The sequence below is a fragment of the Nelumbo lutea genome, chromosome 5 (assembly GCF_056320005.1).
Source record: "Nelumbo lutea isolate HS-2025 chromosome 5, American lotus-T2T, whole genome shotgun sequence".
NCBI lineage: Eukaryota > Viridiplantae > Streptophyta > Magnoliopsida > Proteales > Nelumbonaceae > Nelumbo > Nelumbo lutea.
The window spans coordinates 50,913,989-50,934,933 of NC_142688.1; the positions used below are offsets into that span (position 1 = coordinate 50,913,989).

General features: G+C 34.1%; 1 protein-coding gene across 1 annotated transcript; it reads left to right on the plus strand.

Moving 5' to 3' along the window:
* Positions 1 to 4,938: 4,938 nt before the first annotated feature.
* LOC148852339 (Glutamyl/glutaminyl-tRNA synthetase, class Ic) lies at positions 4,939 to 17,952 on the plus strand. Its single transcript, XM_088944693.1, has 6 exons — positions 4,939 to 5,400; positions 12,424 to 12,520; positions 12,652 to 12,805; positions 13,333 to 14,447; positions 16,678 to 17,145; positions 17,519 to 17,952. Exons 1-6 carry the CDS (start codon positions 5,261 to 5,263, stop codon positions 17,735 to 17,737), a joined length of 2,193 nt encoding a protein of 730 aa, XP_088800819.1. The 5' UTR covers positions 4,939 to 5,260; the 3' UTR covers positions 17,738 to 17,952.
* Positions 17,953 to 20,945: the final 2,993 nt, after the last annotated feature.

The following is a 20,945-nucleotide window of genomic DNA, read 5'->3' on the forward strand; positions in this document are numbered from 1 at the left end:
GCCTTTTAAAACAATGATTCCAAATCCTTGAATTGGTAAGAATTGGAATTCAAAGAAATAGAATTAGACATTAGAATGCTACTATTTAGATAAGCAACAAAGTTGATTTGGAATTAAAATAAAAGTAGTATTAATATATGACCTGTAGTTGAAGATGATGAATTTATAGCCAACCATTGCACAAATCTAGAAAGAAACACCTATTAGGAAGATTAGCCGAGTTGAAGGCAATGATAGGATCCCAAGTCTTTGTTGCAACCAATGAAAAACCTTACTAGTAAACTTGCTGACACCCTCAACCGACAACATCTTCACAATCACAAAGAGAGAGAAAAAAAAAGGCCCAAACTAAGAAAATAGGCATTATTTACCCCTTTAATCAAACTGTTCTATACAAAAATATGAGGTTTCATGCAAAAAAATGTTGTTTGGATGGTCATGATGTACTTAAAGGCCATCCAAATGTTATGTATGTATCCAATTCATCCCTCTTAAGACCCTAGATGCCTAGACCAACCTTGGGTAATGGTTTTCTTTTTAATGTAAAGAAAAGAATGCAACCTACAATACTCTAAAAGACTTTACTACCACATCTATTTTTGGTCCTGGTCATGGTCTATAGTATATATATATATACTATTAATACTATAATAGTATATATATTATTAATAAAGTATAATATACTATTATAATATAAACTATTATAGTATATAGTATATTAATAGTATATTATAGTATACTATTAATAGTATTATAATATATAATATTATACTAAATATTAATATATAATATTATTATACCCATTAACCTTAACCTTAAATCCCAAAATAAATATGTAAAAAGTGGTTTGATGATGGTCCTTTGATTGACTAGGAGACAAATATGTTCCATGTGGGAAGCTCCCTACTTGATTCTATTAAGAAAAAGAAATAAAGAAAAGCAAAGTAGGTCCAAATTCTTTCTACCATTCCCAGGACCTAGATGACCAAGAATAAGCATACATTATAAAAATGAACAAGTTCCTTCTTTTTCCTAATTTTTAGATTTATTTGACATTCATAGCTTTAGTTTGATTAAGTTTTTTACTATAAAATCCAATAGTCTGTAAAGAATGGAAAGTAATCTAGGGCATTGAAGGCCCACAAAGATTAGGCAATTACAATGGAAATATATCAATTAATTGATTGCTATTAATGAACTACTAGTTTAGAGGCATTGGTAATAGTAATACTTCTTCAAAATGTCCTAACTAATTGATAAAATTAATCAACCATTGATTGCCAATGCAATGCCATTCTACATAAATGGTGTGAAATTGTGGAAAAGCATTTAGTATATATATTTTAGCAAAAATTTCAAAGTTCGATTTAGAATTTTGGGATTTTAGCATTTACTTGAAGTTTTAAATATAACATGCAAAATAAAATTAACCTTTTTAGTAAATAAAGGCATTTATCATCAACATCATCATTGAAGTGCCTTATCCCAAATATATGGGGTTGGGCATATGAATCCTATTTTGCCATTCTATTTAATGTTACATTTATTAATATGTTATTTCTTATAGATGTTGTTAATGGTCTTCTATGTACATGATCAAACCATTGATCTTAATCTATTTTCCTCATTTTATCTCCTAATTAGCTACTTCTAAGATTCCTTTGAATGGCTTCATTTCTAGTCCTATCCTTCTTGGGTAAATAAAGGCATTGCATTAAAATAAAACATAATATAAAGACTTTGGGAAAATAGATAAACACTTGAATAACAATCAAACAATCAACTAAACTAAACGAACAACCAAGGTTTTTCTCAACATTTAACAAGAATCACAACTAGAAATATATTTTTGTCTAGATAAATAGTATGCTTCTAAATATTTCTATAATTTTTTTAATTTCATGTGTATATAAATAATTCTTATTTATCGCACTTATTTTTGGTTAATATGATGAATATATGATGTTAATGACGCATTCAAATGTTTTCTATATTTATATTTTTTAATTTTTATATTTATTTATATTATTTAATTATGACATCAAGGGTTAACACCTTTGACCCAAAAATGTTGAATTTTTAACTTGCCACAAAACAAGAAAATAATTTCATTTTTTGGGTTGGTTTTAAATTTCATATTTTATTTTCATCATTAATAAAGACAAATTTTCTTCAGACTTATATTTCTTTAATAAGATAAATATGAATTCATAGAGATGAAATTTCTATATTTTTCATAGTACTGTTGTGTGTTTTATCTTTTATAAAAATTTATTATATTACTATGACATTTGGGGTTGACACATTTGACTTGAAAGGTTGAGCTATTTACTAGCCATCAAATAGGGAAACAATTTCATTTTTGGGGCAGTTTTAAATTTTGTATTTCATTTCCCTCATAAATAAAAACAATTCTTGCTTATCATAGTTTTTTTTTCCTTTAATATGATTAATATAAATTATTAATTAGTTACTTTCTGTATTTTTTCATTTTTGTATTTTATTTTTATTTTTTATTATTTAGTTTTGATCTCAAGATTGACACCTTTGCCCTAAAATTATGAACTATTGACTTGCCACTAAATAGGAAAATAGTTTCAGTTTTAGGTCAATTTTAGTTTTTATCACACTTTATTTTTATTTAATATGATTAATATATAATATTAAGATATGCCTAATTTTTTCTACAATATTTTTGTATTCTTTTTATTATAAATGTTTTATTTTTTAACTATGGCAACATGTGTTGATCCATTTGGTTTTGACAATTGAATTGCTTACCCACCACTAGGATGGAAAAATGGTTTTGTTTTTCAATCAATTTAAAAAAACATGGATTTTATATTGCTAATATTAATAGAATTTATTGGTGAGAAAATTAGTTTAAATATAGGATTTATTCAATGAGGGAGAATTGAAGTCAATGCCTTACAAATAAGACTTAATGATAGGGAATTAAATGAAGTAAAAATTACATTTTTTGCCCTCATAATTAGAGAGGGACTAGATTCACAAGTAGGTAGGTGGTGTATATAGATTGAATTTGAATCAAATCAAGTACTATCCAAATTCGATTCAATATCTAACAAATATTGAAAATTGGCATTTGAATTTGAATTCAATTAGAATTAGATTGATTAATAATTATTTTAGATAAATACTACATGTAATAAATATTTTATTTATATAAAGTATATAAATTTATAAATAATTTATATAACTCAGATGCCATGTATATGAATTATATAATATATTTCAATATTTTATATATTTTAAACAAGAATTGTATAACTAATCAAATTTAGATACCTACCAAATTGAATTAGGTCATATTTGAATTCAATTGGAAATTAGGTTTTTGAATATTAGTGACGCCCTTAAAAGTAGGGGTATTTTAGTTAAGAAAAATGATTTAATGAAAGATAATGAAAGTTAATACCTTAGATATGAAAATGAGAGAGAATTAAATAAGGTGAAAAGTGTCGATTCAAATTACATTTTTGCCCTCATAATTAAAGTGTCTAAATTAGAAAAATGTGGGTATTTTAGTCAAACAAAAAATTTACAATTAATGAGAGAAAATTGAATGAATTGAAAAGTAGTTCAAGTTACATTTTCTGCCTTACGGTTAGAGATAGACCAAATTTAAAAATATGGGTGTTTTAATTAGGAATAGGATTCAATGAAAGATAATGAGAGTCAATACCTTAGATTATGAAACTTAATGAGAGGAATCGAATGAGGTGAAAAGTGGTGATTCAAATCACATTTTTCGCCCCTTACAATTAGAGAGAGAATAAATTAAAAATATGGATATTTTAGTCAAACAAAAGTTTTACACTCTTATTCCTTAGAGCTTGCTTGTTTTCTCTTAACTCTTACTTCTTAAGAAGAATCTTGTAACTTTAAGAGGAAAATGATTGTTCGTTTCCTCTTATCTCTTATCTCTTAAAGTGGAATTATATATATATATATATTTGTTTTTCAATGATATCCCCTAAACACAAAACACTTTTCCCTCCTTACTCAAGGGCCTCATATGCAATAAAAATAATTATTGATTAATAATAATTAAAAGTTAACTATTAATTAAATTTTAGTTAACTATTATAATAATAATAATTATTAGTTATAAATTATATTTTAATTAAATGTTAAAATATTAATTGTTAATTAGTTATTAACTATTATATTAATTAATAGTTAATAATTATTATAAATTATGAAATAATAATAATAATAATGAATATAATTAATTATTGATTAACACAAATTATTTATTAATGATTAATATTTTTATTAATTAATTATTTATAATTATAATAATTTTAATATTATTTTTATCGAATTACATGGACAAACAAAAAATCTTATCTATGGAATTAAAATAGACATTTGACAAATTTTAGAATGTAGAATTCAGAATTCAAAACAACATTCTTTGCATTCAGAGAAAAGAAAAGTTCACTAATATCAATATACCAACATGGCGCAAGGGCCCTTAATGTAAGTTTAGGACTCATTAATTTGACAAAACCACATAAGGTTCTGTTGTATCGATCCAAACCCATTGGCAAGCTCTACATATAAAAGGACAACCCAATGCATGAGGCTTTGGGCAAATAACATGAAAAATTTATATAACAAAATAAAATAAGAAAAATTTATCTTCCCTTTTGAACTTTGGTCATGTGATTTATATAGCAAAATAAAAAAATTTAAAAAGGACTGCAAATTGATTTTTAAAGCATTTTCACACCGAAATCAGCTCAAAAGGGAAGAAAAAAGACATGTTAACAAAGCAAGTAGGGTGGGTTAGTTTCACCACGTTTAACATGTCTAAAGAGTGGGCAATCAAAGAACTGTTTTCAACTGGCGTTTCCGGTTGTTTCGGTCCGACCATCCGGTCTGTGTCGAGTCGGACAACATTGCGGATCCGGACGTTGCTCCATCCGGACGGATCCTATCGGAGCAAGACTTGTTTCTCTTCGCTGGAGCCAAAACCCTACTGAATAATTCCCATTTTCTAGTCACAGGAAACAGGGGAACAAGGGAAGAACGAAGAATTATTTCTGCGTGGTTAAGCCGCACTATCTTTTTGACTCAACAAGCAGCCTCTTACCAAAAACAAGCGGTCTCCAAGGCCACCCACCGGAAAAATCAAATCCGTCTGAGGAACTCTCCGTTTTACATCCATATTTGAGGGCGAGGAACTAAACTCTTGTCATCGTTTCTGTACTGGCTTCTTTGTCTGCAGAAAATGACGGAGATAATTCTAGCGTTTCCGGCAGATGCTCCGCCGCTTTCGGTCATTGCGGCGGCAAAGATTGGAGGGGTCTCTCTAAAGCTCGACTCGAGCCTTCCTACTGGACCGAAACCCAGTTTCCAATTCCCTTCTGGGTACAAATTCTTTGCCTATAATGGTTATGATTTATGCTTTTGTCATAGATTTTTTTTTTTCAACCTTGAGTTGAAATTTGTGCAATTTGCATGTGATTTTTTTTGATCGGTAATTATTGATCTTTGTTAATTGTGTAAAATAGAGTATACATCTTAATGTTGATATTTTTTCATGATATATTGGCGGTTAGTGTTCTATCTTGCCCTGCTTGAGGAGATATGCTGGATCTTTCTAAATTTGTATATTGGCATTTCGGAGATTTTGTTCGTCTCTTTAAGGATTCATTTCCTCAATGGTATTCTTGTTTAGGGATTTTGTTGGATGAAAGGGATTAGTGTTTTTTGTAGTATTTCCATTTCCATGGCTTAGAAAAGAAAAACCTTTGGGTTGGAATGCATTTATCATTTTTTGGGTCGTTGTTGTTGTTGCCAATATGGATTATAGATTTGAATGTTGGTTGTTGTTCTTGTTGCTATTATGCCATGCAGTTTTCAAAACTTGGGATTTTGACTGGCGTGCTGGATCTGTTAGTTGTGAGTCAAAACCATGAAATGAAATTATTTCATTAGGTTCTTTTAATACTTGAATGTAATGATACATGTTAAACAAAATACTGGAATGCAAGGGTTCATCCTCAAAATGGAGTTATAATGGAATGCTTATAAGGCCAATTTAAGATTTCAAGATATGGATTTATAGGTTTAGTTCTGAATTTTTACAAAAAATTTGAATATGAATCCATCTTAGATGATGAACTTATGCGTTAAAATGTTAAGAGGAACCAAATGAGATGATTTTGTTTCAAACAAATTCCAAATCTCTGTGAAGTCATCTCTTGGTGGATTGTTAAAATTAAGAAAGAAATTTGCGAAGAATCTAGGGGATGGGTTTTTGAACATACAAATGGATGATTTGGCCAATGATTGGAAAGTAATGGTTGGACTATATAAGTTCAAGACTGGATTCATGCAGAAATTTGTGTCCACTTTTGTCTTTTTGAGATTTTGAAGTTTGAACACTTTGAATTTTCTTGAACAGGCCAAATAAAGGAATTCCAAAGCAGCCAAATTGTGGCCCGTAAAGTTTGTTTTCTTTCTTTAAACACAGTGATCTTACTCAAAAGTGTTAAAAGATACATTATACAATATAAAAAAATTACATTAAATAAAATCTTTTAGAGGAGAGAGAGAGGGAGGGAGGGAGGGAGGAAAAAAAATCTTGTGTCTAACTTCATCATGGATTTCTTTCATGTGGCGAATAAAGAAAAAAATCAGAAAAATCAGAAAAATAAAGAGAACATTGAAAATGATGATGATGATCTGGCGGAGCCCCTGTTCTTGTTTCAGGGAAAATATAAGAAAACAAAAGCATCAAATGAAGAAGGAGAAGGGGTGTAACCCCTGTTTTTGTTCTAGAAAAGGAAGGAAAACAATAAAAAATTTAAGAAGCAGTGAGGGCTATTTCCTATCTCAGAAAAAGAAGGTTCTGATGAGTGATGGCAAGAAGGAGGAGGAGGAGGAGGGGCTGACGGAGGAACATACCTGCGATCAATTTGTTGTTTACAAGATGAAGTCATTGTCCCATCGATTCTGGTTGCTCTAGGTGTTCCTTCAAGTCTTCGAACTCTTTGAACTCTTCGAACTACTTTGTATCATTCGAACCCTTACAATACAACAATCTAACAGATTCACATCGGTTTATGAAGTGAGAATAAAGAATGCTATGGTGTATCACCATCTATTTTAATATTTTTAGCTCAGTATAAAAATATAAAAATATTATAAAGTAATGTAAAGCATAATACAAAAACTAGTTGGCGTTTGGGCAAGGCGAGCAGTAAAAAGTGCTTAGTCACCTAGGCAACTATGCAGTTGACCTGTTAACTGAACTATTATAAGCAAATTCCGCCATAGGTAGGATGAGATCCCATCTAGAAGTATGGTCACCAACTAAGCAATGTAGCAAATCATTGATGCTCCTATTAACTACCTCAATTTGTCCATTGGTTTGAGGATGGAAAGAAGATGGAATTTCAGTTTGGTATTGAGGAGTTTCCAAAGTGTCTTCCAAAAGTAACTCATAACCTTAGCATCACGACCAGAAACAATAGTAACAGGAACACCATGTAAACGAACAATTTCTCTAAAGAATAGGTTTGCCACATGTGAGGTATCTGATGTCTTACTGCAAGGAATGAAGTGGACTATTTTTGAGAACTTGTCTACCATAGTTTTCAAGGCGCCAAGGTGAGGCTAGGCGACAGGGGGGCACCTCCTACTGCTCACTTGCTGCAAGCTCTTTTCTATTTTAAAAGCCATCTGAAAAGCATCATGTACATTATAAACTCATGCAGTCATCATTTTTGCTTCTCACTTTCTATAGACTGACATCTAATGGTAAGCTTATCAAACTTTTGCATGTACTCAGACACAAATAAACTGCCTTGCCTCAATGTCAATCATCTCATCATGAAGAGCATCTTGGAAGTCATTTGGCAAATATTTCTCCTCCAAGTAGTGCTTCATATCTTTTTTTTTTTGATCAATAACTCACAGATTTCATTAGAAGTAGAGAGGAAAAAAAACAGGTACAAGAAGAGGGAGATAAACTCTCTTATCTCACCTAACCATAATAACAAGACAAGAGAAAAATTACAAGATAGCCCAGAACAAAGAGTCTCTAGATGCTCCTTGTTTGGATAACCCATCAGGAAAAGTGTTAGCACTTTTTTTATCCCAACTCATATTCACCTCAGTATTCTTGGTTAACCAATTAAATTTCCTCTTCTCATTGCCGTAGTTCCAAAAATTAGCAGTATCATTCTCAGCCAATCCACTACCAGTTTAGAATCACCTTCTATGACCATTTGGTGATGTTCAATTTAATTTCCCTTTGAGTTCCTTCGATAACAGCTGAAATCTCAGTTCTAAGAGAATCACCCATTCCAATTGGCCCCAAAAACAGAGCAATTATCACTCCCTCCTCATTTCATAAGACACCCCTAGTACCTGATGGACCCGGATTACCTATGCTACTTCCATCAAAATTAAGTTTGATAAAACCACTAGGAGGAGGAGGAGGAGGAGTCCAAGAGGGTAGGGATGCATCTTTAACCGGAGCTGAACTGGCAGTTTCCTTCCAATTTCTGAGCATATCATTTGCTAAAAAGTCAAAAAGAGCCAAAGACTTCAGCCAATATATCACTCTGATCTGAATCGGCTCCAGAATTTCTGGCAGTCTTCTTTCCCTATCTGAGAAAATTCTCCCGTTTCTTTCTTCCCAAAATAGTTCAGCAAACAGCAGCCCTGAGACATCTCCACATGACTCTTCATTCTTTTTTTCGATCAGCTGAACAAGGATGGAGCAAAAAGTCTCTGTACATCTGGTGGAGGAGATCATTTGCATCCAAACAAATACGAACACCACTCCTAAATGTGAATAGTAACAGAGCAGGAAATCAGCAAATGTCAACCATCCAGCCTTGCAATGGTGATAGGATGCTTACCCATATCCTGTAATCTCTTCTCCACACTCCTCCACCATACTTTTGCATGGTCTACAAGTTTAAGTTTAGCAAACCTAATTTTTCTCTTATCTGACATATCAAACCAATCAAAGTATTCCTCTAGTTCTGCCAACCAATTGGAGAAAGCTCATGGATTGATATCACCTCTAAAACTAGGAACTTCTATCTTCACTTTACTAGTAATATCATCCCGATAGTTCTGCCAACCAGTTCGAGACCTTAGGGCCTTGATGGCGGTCCTTAGTGTGTGGTTCACATGTTGACCAAAAAGGCTATTGGTGTTAGAACCCTCTGCTTCAGCTCCTCCATGTGGAACACCAGTGCTGTTTTTCTCTTCTTGATCTTCCATCAACACTTTGACTTGAGCTTCTAGGGTGTCTACTTGATCAATAAGTGCAAGCAACAACTCTTCTTTAGCTTGTTCACTTAATCTTCCTCCCACATTTCTCCCATGGTAACGAGCCATTTGAAACTTGATGCTCTAATACCAAACTGATGCAGTAGGGCTGGAACAAACTATCACAAGAGAGAGAGAGAGAGAATCACTCCAAGGGTCCTATAATCACTCTAGGGTTTGTAGGAATCACTCCATACAGGAAACTTGCAAGAGAGTTCTAAAGATATCTTCATTTGCTTCAAAAGGAAGAGAATACATCTATTTATAGGGTAACTTGTGTGGCCAATACTGTTCACCATAATTACAAAAAAAAGCCATTCATTATCTTGTGCATCAAGAAACATAATAACTTTCTACCTACTAATGCACATAAACTGAAAATCGACAGAGAAGCACTACCAAGCTAGAGGAACAAGATGCTATAGTCCAAGCCCACATGGGACTGTTCAAAATGACGAAAATACCCCTGACCAGGTCAGTCCAAGTCCCAAGATCTTGCCCATGCCAAATCAGATTCGTTGGCCTTCTTTTACGAGAATAGGTCTTATAATGCCTGGACCGATCCCCATCACTCAACTATTTTGCTTGACTTTTGTATCATTAAAAAGCTTATTACATTATTTATCTATGAATTGAGCATGTTATGACTGGTTTAGGTGCATCCAACTCCATGACGGGATTGCTATTCTTTTTGGTTGTTTTAAGTTTTGACTTAGAGTTCCAGTAGTCTTTGGTATTTATTTTGGTAGATTTCAAAAGTGGTTTTGTTGTTAGATATTTGTATTAAACTTGTAATGTTTAAAAAATTCAATCTTTAGAAGGTTTTCTAGGAGTTCTAGTCAGCTTTGAAGTCAGTCCAGCTATAGGCATGAATTGGGGTATAATTAGGAGTAGGGGTCTAAGGAAATAAGTCTATATTAAGTCCATACTGTTGCTGTAAAAGAGGAAGAGGAGAAATGAAATAAAATTTTGGTTTTAGCTTATTTTTCATTGGTGTTGATGCCAAATTTTCTTGATAGTGCTGATTTTTCAAGAAACTATTAGCATTTGAATCATATCTTTGTTTTTGTAGAATGATCACCTTAACAAGTGGATTTTGTAGAATTCATATAGTTTTTTTTTTTTTTTTTCCATTATATCCTGTTTTCATTTGTCTTTTAGCATTTGAATCACTTGAAGTGAGGTTGTTTTTCATTGGCCATCAATCTGTTTTTGATGCTTTATCCTATTTAGGATATTAGATAAGGTTCTTGTATTATTTTAGCCCGGCCTAGTAGAATCCAACTAGTGAAAATTGAACTGGACAGGTTACACTTGGTCTGGTTCAGTTTTGAGTTGATTGCTCTGCGCTTAACATTGATCTTGATTGCCTTAAATCCTACCCACTTGGGTTATGACTTACACACCTAGTTTTGGGCTTGGAATGACCTCCAACACAGTTTAGTTGCTTACTTATGAAATATGACTACTTTTTCTTTTATAAAAGAGAAGAAGAAAACGAATCATGTTATACTTGATGAATGCTAGGATACTGTCTATATGTCATTACCTGATTTAAAAGGTTGACATATTTCCATTTCTATGGATATCAACATGTAATATTACCAGTGATTTAAAAGGTGTGCCTAGGCACACAGGCGAGGGCGCAAGGCACATTTTAGGGTTTGCACCTCTCCTAGGTCCTAGGCGCAGCCTTTCAAAAGGTGCACGCCCGATGCACCTAGCCGTACACCTGATGTGTCTTGTGCCTCAGCCCAGGCATGCACCTTTTGAAAATTTCATGCTATTTTGCTTTTTTGAACCTAGTGGTTGGGCCAAGGGCTCTGCCCCGACCCCTTATTTGCTAATGTTGTTTATTCATTCATCCTATTAAAATATCTTCTTAAAAAGCAATTAAAATTATAAAATTATTTTTTTTTCTGTATGAGAACTAAGAATTAAGACCCTAACATTGACTTGTTTGGGCTTGCCTCAAGGGGTGTGGTACAAAGGCGGCTCATAGAATCGGGACCGTAATATGTTTTACATCACATTAACTACTTGAAGTAATGCAATTGAGGAAACAAAGAGATTGTGGTTGTACATGCTTCAAGATGTTTTGTATGATTGATTTTATTTTTAAATTTTCATTTGAATATGTTTGACATGTTATATTTATATATTTTAATTTTAGACAATAGGTTTTTTAAAATGTTTATTTTAAAATTTAAGTTTATATTTTTTATTAATGTTATGTTTAATATTTTTTTTTTATATTTTGGCATTTTTTGAATATTCTGACATTTTTTTTTATTTTTAGCATTCTTTTGTATTTTTGTGCCTTGCTTTAGAAAGGCGTGTACCTCACCTTGTGCCTTGTGCCTCGGGTGCAAATTGGCCCCTGCACCTTGTGCTTTTAAAACAGTGAATATTACTGGAATATTTCTTGACACTCCCTTGTTTTCAGTAGATACTGTCAATATACTTTACCTTTTTCAACGAAAAAAATCTTATATTGTGTTCAGTAGATTCTACTTTGTTAATCGTGTGATGAACATGATATTTTCAATTTATATGTACATGTATGCCATCCAAATAAGAGAAAATTTTCATTAAGATAAAAAATATTAAATATTAGTTACAAAGGAATACCGCAGAGAGGGATAAGCTCTCTCAACTCCCTCTGTGATGAAAACTGATTATTCTAGCTACAACACAGCCCAGAAAGTTTGATCCATTCCCACCCCTTGTTTCGCTAAAGCATCAGCAAAGGAATTTGCACTTCTTTTTACCAACTACAACTTCTATGCTTTGTGTAACTCACTTGGATTGATGGATTCCCGGAAGTTCTGGATTTTACTTTTATGGGTTCTCAAGAATTCTCTAAGTTCCAGAGTCCAGACACATGAATATTGGCTTGTTCATAGTCTCTAAACAATTGTATTTCTGTTAGAAACTATTTGGATTCTCAGAAGTTATGGGTTTTGCTTTTGTTCTCAACAATCATCTATGTTCTAGACACATGAATGTTGGCTTATTCATTTAGAGTAGTCAAAGTAGTATGGAAAGGATGCTGATACTCCTATTTTAACTATTTGTTGGTGAAAACCTGTTTTACAGAGTGAAGTTGGATGGCACCAATGTGCTTTTACGCTATCTTGGTCGGGTAGCAATTGTTCCCCATTTCTATGGGCAGGATCCACTAGAATCAGGCCAGGTTTTTTTTTTGCTATATGTGCCAAACACGACATACATTTTGAGTTTTCTACTATCTCCAACTTCTATTTCCCACTCAATCAAAACTGCTGCTAATTTTTGTTTCTTTATTTTTTCAACAATTGTCCTCAGATTGATCAATGGTTGGAATATGCTTCCATCTTCTCATCAGGCTCTGAATTTGAGAGTGCCTGCAGTTATGTTGATGGCTATCTTTTACTGAGGACTTTTGTAGTTGGTACTGGCCTGTCAATTGCAGACATAGCGATCTGGTCAGGTCTTGCAGGTAAAAGCTTGTTCTTAGTATATCTATTTAATATCACCTTGGTCCTATTTCCTGCATTAACGAGCTACCCTCTCCTCCCCAACTAGTTTGTCAAATCCTTGATCCATCATCTGAAACTCAATTCACATCCACCTTTTTTATGAAGTTCAAAACTTGGAATTTGATCTATCTAATAATCTAGATCAGATCTAGATTTTTTCAATCAGACATCATTTGCATCCTTGTCTAATTGGAACCACAATACTACAACTGCATGGAATTTGCGTTCCTCATATTCTAAGATAAACTCAGTCAAATAATCAAACTATTCACTATATGGAAGTCCTTTTGATTGTCATAAAGTAGGTAAAAGCAACTAGAAAGAGCAGTTCATAGAGGGATTTTCCTGTCCTGGAGGAATCCCTCCTAGACCCCTCCAAATATGTTTCACTGCCATTCTTTCGGTGGAGGTTCTTTCCCATGGACCTGAGCTTAGATATTTGTTGTGTTTTATTAATAGTGTCACTTTCTTACTTTGTGGTTCACAGGCAGTGGCCAAAGATGGGAAAGTTTAAGGAAGTCAAAGAAATATCAAAATCTAGTCCGCTGGTTCAATTCAATAGTAACAGAATATGATGTTTTGAACGAAGTCACAGCAACCTATGTTGGCAAAAGAGGGTTAGGCAAGGTAACAGCATCCAAAACAAAGGAAAGAGAACAGATTGTCAATCAATCATCAAGCATGAATGGGGAAGTCACTGAGAAGGGAAAAGGTGGCAGCAGACCTGAAGTAGACCTTCCTGATGCCAAAATTGGAGAGGTGTGCTTACGCTTTGCACCAGAGCCTAGTGGATATCTTCACATTGGGCACTCAAAAGCTGCACTCATGAACCAGTATTTTGCCCAAAAATACCAAGGCCGGTTTATTGTTCGCTTTGATGACACAAATCCTGCTAAAGAGAGCAATGAGTTTGTGGAAAACCTATTAAAAGATATTGAGACTCTCAGTATCAAGTATGAAAAGGTAACATATACTTCAGACTATTTTCCCCAGTTGATGGAAATGGCTGAAAAGTTGATACTTAAAGGGAAGGCATATGTTGATGATACACCAAGAGAGCAGATGCAGAAAGAAAGGATGGATGGAATTGAATCCAAATGCCGGAGCAATAGTCCTGAGAAGAACATGGAATTATGGAAGGAAATGATTGCAGGGTCTGAAAGGGGATTGCAATGTTGTCTCCGTGGCAAGTTGGACATGCAGGACCCTAACAAGTCACTTCGAGATCCAGTCTATTATCGTTGCAACCCAGTTCCTCATCATCGCATTGGGTCTAAGTATAAGATATATCCGACATATGACTTTGCATGCCCATTTGTTGATTCTATTGAAGGTATTACACATGCTCTTAGGTCTAGTGAGTACCATGATCGGAATGCACAGTATTATAGAATTCTTGAGGATATGGGACTGCGCAAAGTCCAAATTTATGAATTTAGCCGGCTGAATATGGTATATACACTTCTTAGCAAACGTAAGCTTCTGTGGTTTGTTCAGAATGGAAAAGTTGATGGATGGGATGATCCTCGTTTCCCCACTGTGCAAGGAATAGTACGTAGGGGTTTGAAGATTGAGGCCTTGATACAGTTCATTCTTGAACAGGTAAGTTATTTTAGTTAAATGCCTACAATTTGGTGATATTTTCGTACTGTGTAAAAATTAAAATTTCAACCTAGACTCTGTGTTGAGTATATACAACAATTTGGGAGTGCATATATGTAGCCATAAAATGAATAGAAGTTAATGATTTTGTTTTTCCAATAAGAAGCAGTAATTGGAATTTTATTGGGTAGGGAAAAGAAAACCCCATCCATCAGCTAAGGAATCTGCAACTTCATTTCCCTACCTTGGGATCCAGCTGAACGTGGAGCTCATGTTGAGCCCTGTCTTACCTTCTCCAATTAGTTGTCTTAGCTTCACAAAAATATTTAATAAATAATTTACCAATTATTAATTAACCAAGCTTAGACATATTGCCCTTAAGAAGAGTTAAAATCTCATAGAAGAGTGCCTGAATGAGTTATTCCTAGGGAAAATATGCCATGGACATTATAATAGTAATTATGTTGACATGGGAACCAATTCACACCCCTCAAGCATAGTTTTCAAGGCGCCAAGGCGAGGCTAGGCAACAGGGGGGCACCTTGTCGCCTAGTTGCCTAGGTGCCCACCTAGGCGATGGATTTTTTAAGTAAAAAACATGTATCCTGTGGTAGTTCCCTAGGTTCCATAATCATATTTTCTTAATAAATATCCATAATTTTCATAAGAAAAGTATAAACTTCATGTTATACTGTCTTACCTTCTCCAATTAGTTGTCTTAGCTTCACAAAAATATTTAATAAATAATTTACCAATTATTAATTAACCAAGCTTAGACATATTGCCCTTAAGAAGAGTTAAAATCTCATAGAAGAGTGCCTGAATGAGTTATTCCTAGGGAAAATATGCCATGGACATTATAATAGTAATTATGTTGACATGGGAACCAATTCACACCCCTCAAGCATAGTTTTCAAGGCGCCAAGGCGAGGCTAGGCAACAGGGGGGCACCTTGTCGCCTAGTTGCCTAGGTGCCCACCTAGGCGATGGATTTTTTAAGTAAAAAACATGTATCCTGTGGTAGTTCCCTAGGTTCCATAATCATATTTTCTTAATAAATATCCATAATTTTCATAAGAAAAGTATAAACTTCATGTTAAAGTGTTGATTGGACAACACACAAAATTAGTAAAGAAAAATAAGAAAATGTGTTGATTGGACAACATTTTATGTTCTTCCTTGCTTATTGGTTCAAGTTTTGAATTCTTTGAGGGTTCAATACAGCATTTAACAATGTTTGTGTTGATTAAACCCTAACAAATAAGAAAATAATAAAAGGAAATTAGTATATAAACACACAAAATGAATATTTTAGCTTAAAAATGTCTATTTTATAATTATAACCTCAAAAAATTAAGAATATAAAAGCTTTTTATAACATGCTATAGAAAACTACTTGGCGATTAGGCGAGCCGAGCCTCCAAGGATGCCTTGTCGAATAGGCACCCGCCTAGGCGTCGCCTTGACAACTATGCCCTCAAAGGAGTTATTTGAGGCCTTTTTGTATGTTGGAGGGAGTTATTAATCCATTGCCACACTATGCATTTATCTGGGATGCATTTGCAGTGGTGATGCCCCACAAAGCTATAAGATCAAGATTAACCTGATTCCTTTTTTTGTTTTTTTTTTGAGAAAAAGGTAACTTTATTCTAAAGAAACAAAGAGTACATTAGAAGATGTACAAGAAGAGGCTAGAGATTCTAAGAGTTATACAGGAAGAGAACTATCACTAAAAAGGTAAACCCTGTGAACACCAGCCTTCGCTAGGCTATCAGCTACAGAGTTTGCCTGATTCCTTGTCATCTAATATTTATTTGACTTTTTCTGGATTTTCTTTTGCATTACTTTCTGATTCTTAACTAATCCATGAAATGTTCCATTAATATATCAGAAATAAGTTTAAAGAAAATACATAGTTTACTCTTAAGAGTAACAATGGGCCCCTTGTATTTCTTGACCATTCATAAGAGTCTGTTATGTGATTAATTATAAAAAAAAAAGTGTGATAAATGATTATGATTGCTGGTTTGTATATATTATTATCTGTATCAACTACATAGTGGTGCTGGCTATTCAATTGTTGGCATGTTTTCTGCATGGATACATGCACGATGATGCTTATAATATATTTCATCAAGCTTAGTTTAATTATTTGATAAAGAAAAAAAAATCATCTGATATACTTGATTTTGTTATCTGCCTGAAGATTAATATCTGCTTTGTTTTCCAGGGGGCATCTAAAAATTTGAATCTTATGGAATGGGACAAATTGTGGACCATTAACAAAAAGATTATCGATCCTGTATGTCCTAGGCACACTGCGGTTCTTGATGAAGGGCGTGTTCTTTTGACCCTAACTGATGGTCCTGAAAATCCTTTTGTTCGTATCATTCCAAAGCATAAAAAATTTGAAGGTGCAGGACTAAAAGCTACTACATACACAAAGAGGATATGGATAGATAATGTTGATGCAACCTCTGTATCTGTGAATGAAGAGATTACTTTAATGGATTGGGGAAATGCAATAGTAAAGGATATCATAAGGGACCAGGATGGAAATGTCGTAGAGCTGAGGGGAGTATTGCACCTTGAAGGTTCTGTTAAGACCACAAAGTTGAAGCTTACATGGCTTCCTGAAACTGATGAATTGGTTAATCTCTCACTGGTCGAGTATGACTACCTGATTACAAAGAAGAAGGTATGCCAATTAACTGACAACTCATGAACAAAATCACATATACAAGCATTTGCAAATTTGCCTAGTTGCTTTCCTCAAATATGAAATCTTGGGAGTGGTGTGTCTCTGGAGAAAATCATATTCTTGTCTAACCAGTCAAAAAAGAATATCATATTCTTATCCATTTTAGAGTCAAAATAATCCTCCAGTTGACATCAGAACAAGGACAAAAAACCCACAACTCCACTCTTCTTTCAGGGAATGCCACTGGTAAAATTGTTGCAAAATCCAGTCTTTTACGCTCTTTCTTCCCCCCTCCTTTGTTTCCAATGAAGAAACTCATAACGCCTTTTTTCTCCTTTAATGAGATTGTTTTCTTTAATGTATGCTGCAGCTGGAAGAAGGGGAAGATTTCCTAGACGTTCTTAATCCATGCACAAAGAAGGAGACTGCAGCTCTTGGGGACTCCAACATGCGAAATTTGAAGTGTGGAGAAATAATACAGTTGGAGAGGAAGGGCTATTTCAGATGTGATGTTCCTTTCTTGAGGTCTTCAAAACCCATAGTTCTGATTGCAATCCCTGATGGTAGACAGCAGACAACATTGCGGTGAAGCCATAGTAAAAGTGAGCTTTTACTTTGCATTAGGAATTTCTCTAGTATGGGCGATAGATTGTTTAGGAATGCAATATGGTTAATTTTGTGTTTCCTTAGTGACTGTTTATTTGAATTGAAGCCAGTGGTTGCTTTGACCCTCTCATACTAATTAATAACTAGAACTCATTATGTTTTAATTTGTAAATTAACAAAAGAATACATTTACTTGAATTTGGTCTTTATCTGTTCTGGTTAAATCAATATGCTTATGTCATCTAAATATGTAGTCCATTTATAGATATTTTTAAACCATTTATATTCTCATTTATATTTATGTTTCTATCTATGCAAAGAAACATATATGGTTGGCGAAACAGGATTCATGTAGCCGATCGTAGATTGCTGAGATAAGGGTCTATGCAAAGAAAATGAGGTCTCATGAAGATTAGCCCTCATCCTTCAAGGTTTACCCCTGGTCCTTGTGCATCTCTAGGACCTAGTATGTTGCCTTTAGTCCTTGCCTTCTTAAACACTGATGGTAATTATGATTTGCTTCAAATACTGGCCAATTTAGCAACCATGCAGACATCTAGGCATGATTTCTCATCTGATACCTTGTTAACCATTGATAGTGTCCAACGAGGCCAACCCCGCAAAAGACAGCTTTAAGTAATTCATCACACTTGTCTGAATTTTTACCATTGCACCAAACAATAAATACCCTATATGTGTGTATAAAATGGAGTTTAGTTTGCTTCCCTGAATGACCTAGGGATCTTACATATGGAAATTGAAGTCCCTGAATTCCTCTCTCCATCCTCTCTTCGTGGAAAAATTTGACCTAGATACCTTGCCACCTGTTTAAAATAAGCCCTCTTTTTTAGTAACTTTGAATGATTAATTTAGTTGTGAATACCATCAATGCAATACAAAATGGTCCTGGGTCATCGAATGTTCAATGATTTTATCTTGAACTTCAGAGGTTAACTCATCGTGACCTCTAATATCAGTGGAATTGATCTGCTAGACTTGTACCCAAAATGGAGAACACAGTAGATTTGGAGTGAAAGAAATGCATGAATTGACCTAAGGCTGACAATACAGAGATTGCTTTGAGAAAAGCAGTAGGCATGTTTCACTCATAGACTTACTTTAAAGGGTTCAGGGGTCTTATTACCCATCCATCATATTTTGTTGAGGACCCCTAATATACACAGCATCAATGGACTTCTCTATGTACATGTGTGGGTGGTGTCCATGGAGATCCACTGTTGGTTTTACAAGGGAATCTTTGTATATATTAATACTTTATTAATTAAAGAAAGTTACCATTTCCAATCAAAAGAAAGATAGTTTTCGGAAAAGCAGTAGACATGGTTTGAACATAATGATAAAATCAATCCAGGAACGTAAGTTTCTGATAGAGAAACTGGGCACAGGTTTCACTTCAAAGAGAGGACACTAGAGAGACTCTGAGTTTTTGGTTCTGATTACATGTTGAGGGGTTAGAGAGTGAAAACAGAAATATTCCCAAATCTATCCTATAGGGCATGGAATTCTATAGGTGAGAAAAGCTGGTATCTTTGATGAAATGAAAATCTCAGTTGAATTGGTTTATTTATTTTTTTCATCGGTGAAGTAACAATTCCTAAAATTGTCATGCCAAACATCTGAGTTCCTATTTCGAGAGTCACCTGCATGTATTGTTACAGCCCCCTTTCTTTGTTTTCTCTAGAGTTGAAACCATTGAACTGACTTTGAGCTCAACTTTTGAACACTGGCAAGCAACAGTGTTCCCAATGGCTGCTGGGTTTCCATTGCCCCCGCTTGGTTGAGTCTGATTTGTTCCTCTTGTTAGGTCTATTGATGTCTCCAGTCCTAAATTTTCTCCTTTCTTTGTATTACGTTTTGACTCTGTTTCCGAGTATGGTTTAATGGAATGAATTTCTTTTTCACCAAAAAAAAAAGTTTCTTTTGTTATTGTGAAACTTAAGAGTACTATAACTAGGATTTGACCATGATACCGGAAAGATGTGATACTGGAAAAACTTGTACCAACCAGTCACTACAGGCTGTTTTTTTTTTTTTTCTTTTTTCTTTTTTTTTTAAAAAAAACCAGCCTGTAGCTTTAAAGTGGTAGGCAATCCGGATTGAATGTGTTAATTGGGAAAATTACTACTAGGTTGGCAACCAAGAGAGGGGAAGGGGGATGTTTCTGTGGATTTTCCTTGGCTGAAAACTTTTTAATTTTTAGGTCCACATTTTAACCCAACTGTGTAGAATTATTCTTCTTGACTTATCCACCCTTAGCTTATCCCCTGGTCAAACAATCTCCCAAAAAACATCATCATCATCATCTTTCATCATCATGCTGTTTTCGTTTAATTAGGGGAGGATAAACTCAGGGTGGATAAGTCAAGAAGAAAATTTTAAGCCATCATCATCGTTATTATTATTGTTATTATAATTATATTACAATTATAATTTGCCAAAATTAATGTGTTTGTCTGCTCCACTTACCTTGATACGTGTCTCATCTCTCTCTCAAGAAAGAGACATGGGGTGAAAACCCATTGGCAGTATGAAATTATAGGAAGGGGAAATGTAAAGAAAAAGGATTCAAAACAAAAATTTCCTGATTTTCTCTGTTGTTGCTTCTTCCCCTGCAAAACGCTGTTGTTGCCTGATGTATCTCCCAAATTTTCTCAGCGGAGTTTAGGCTATCCACCAATTCCTCAAAGATGCCTAATTCAGCACATATGTTTACAATGGCGTAAACCATTTATTATTGCTAACATCAAGATTCAGGGTTCCAAAAATTTTGCACAGATAAATGTAATTTTGTCTCCTTCCATAGAACTCCAAACCTTCTCATAGACATTCCTGCCACTTCATATGAACTATGCAGATAAGAATTTTTAAGTTTTTGGATGCTGAATTTGAGAATAGTATGCAGCTGTGCCTTTAGCTTCACATGACACCGTTGAACCTTCTAGTTGTATGTTACTCATTAGGCATTGGATGCCAGTACCATAACAGCCAAGTCAAGAAGGGCAGAAAGACCTGATTTAAGTAATGCTTTTCATGTTATTGCGTAAATTTGTTAAACAAGAAATTGAAGGAAAATGAGGACGAGTTGTGCACTTGTGCTGCTTTTTGAGTTCTTTCTCTTTCAGATGTTCTTTTCTAGAGAAAAAAGCTTTTGCTCCTCTCTGCCGAGCTTT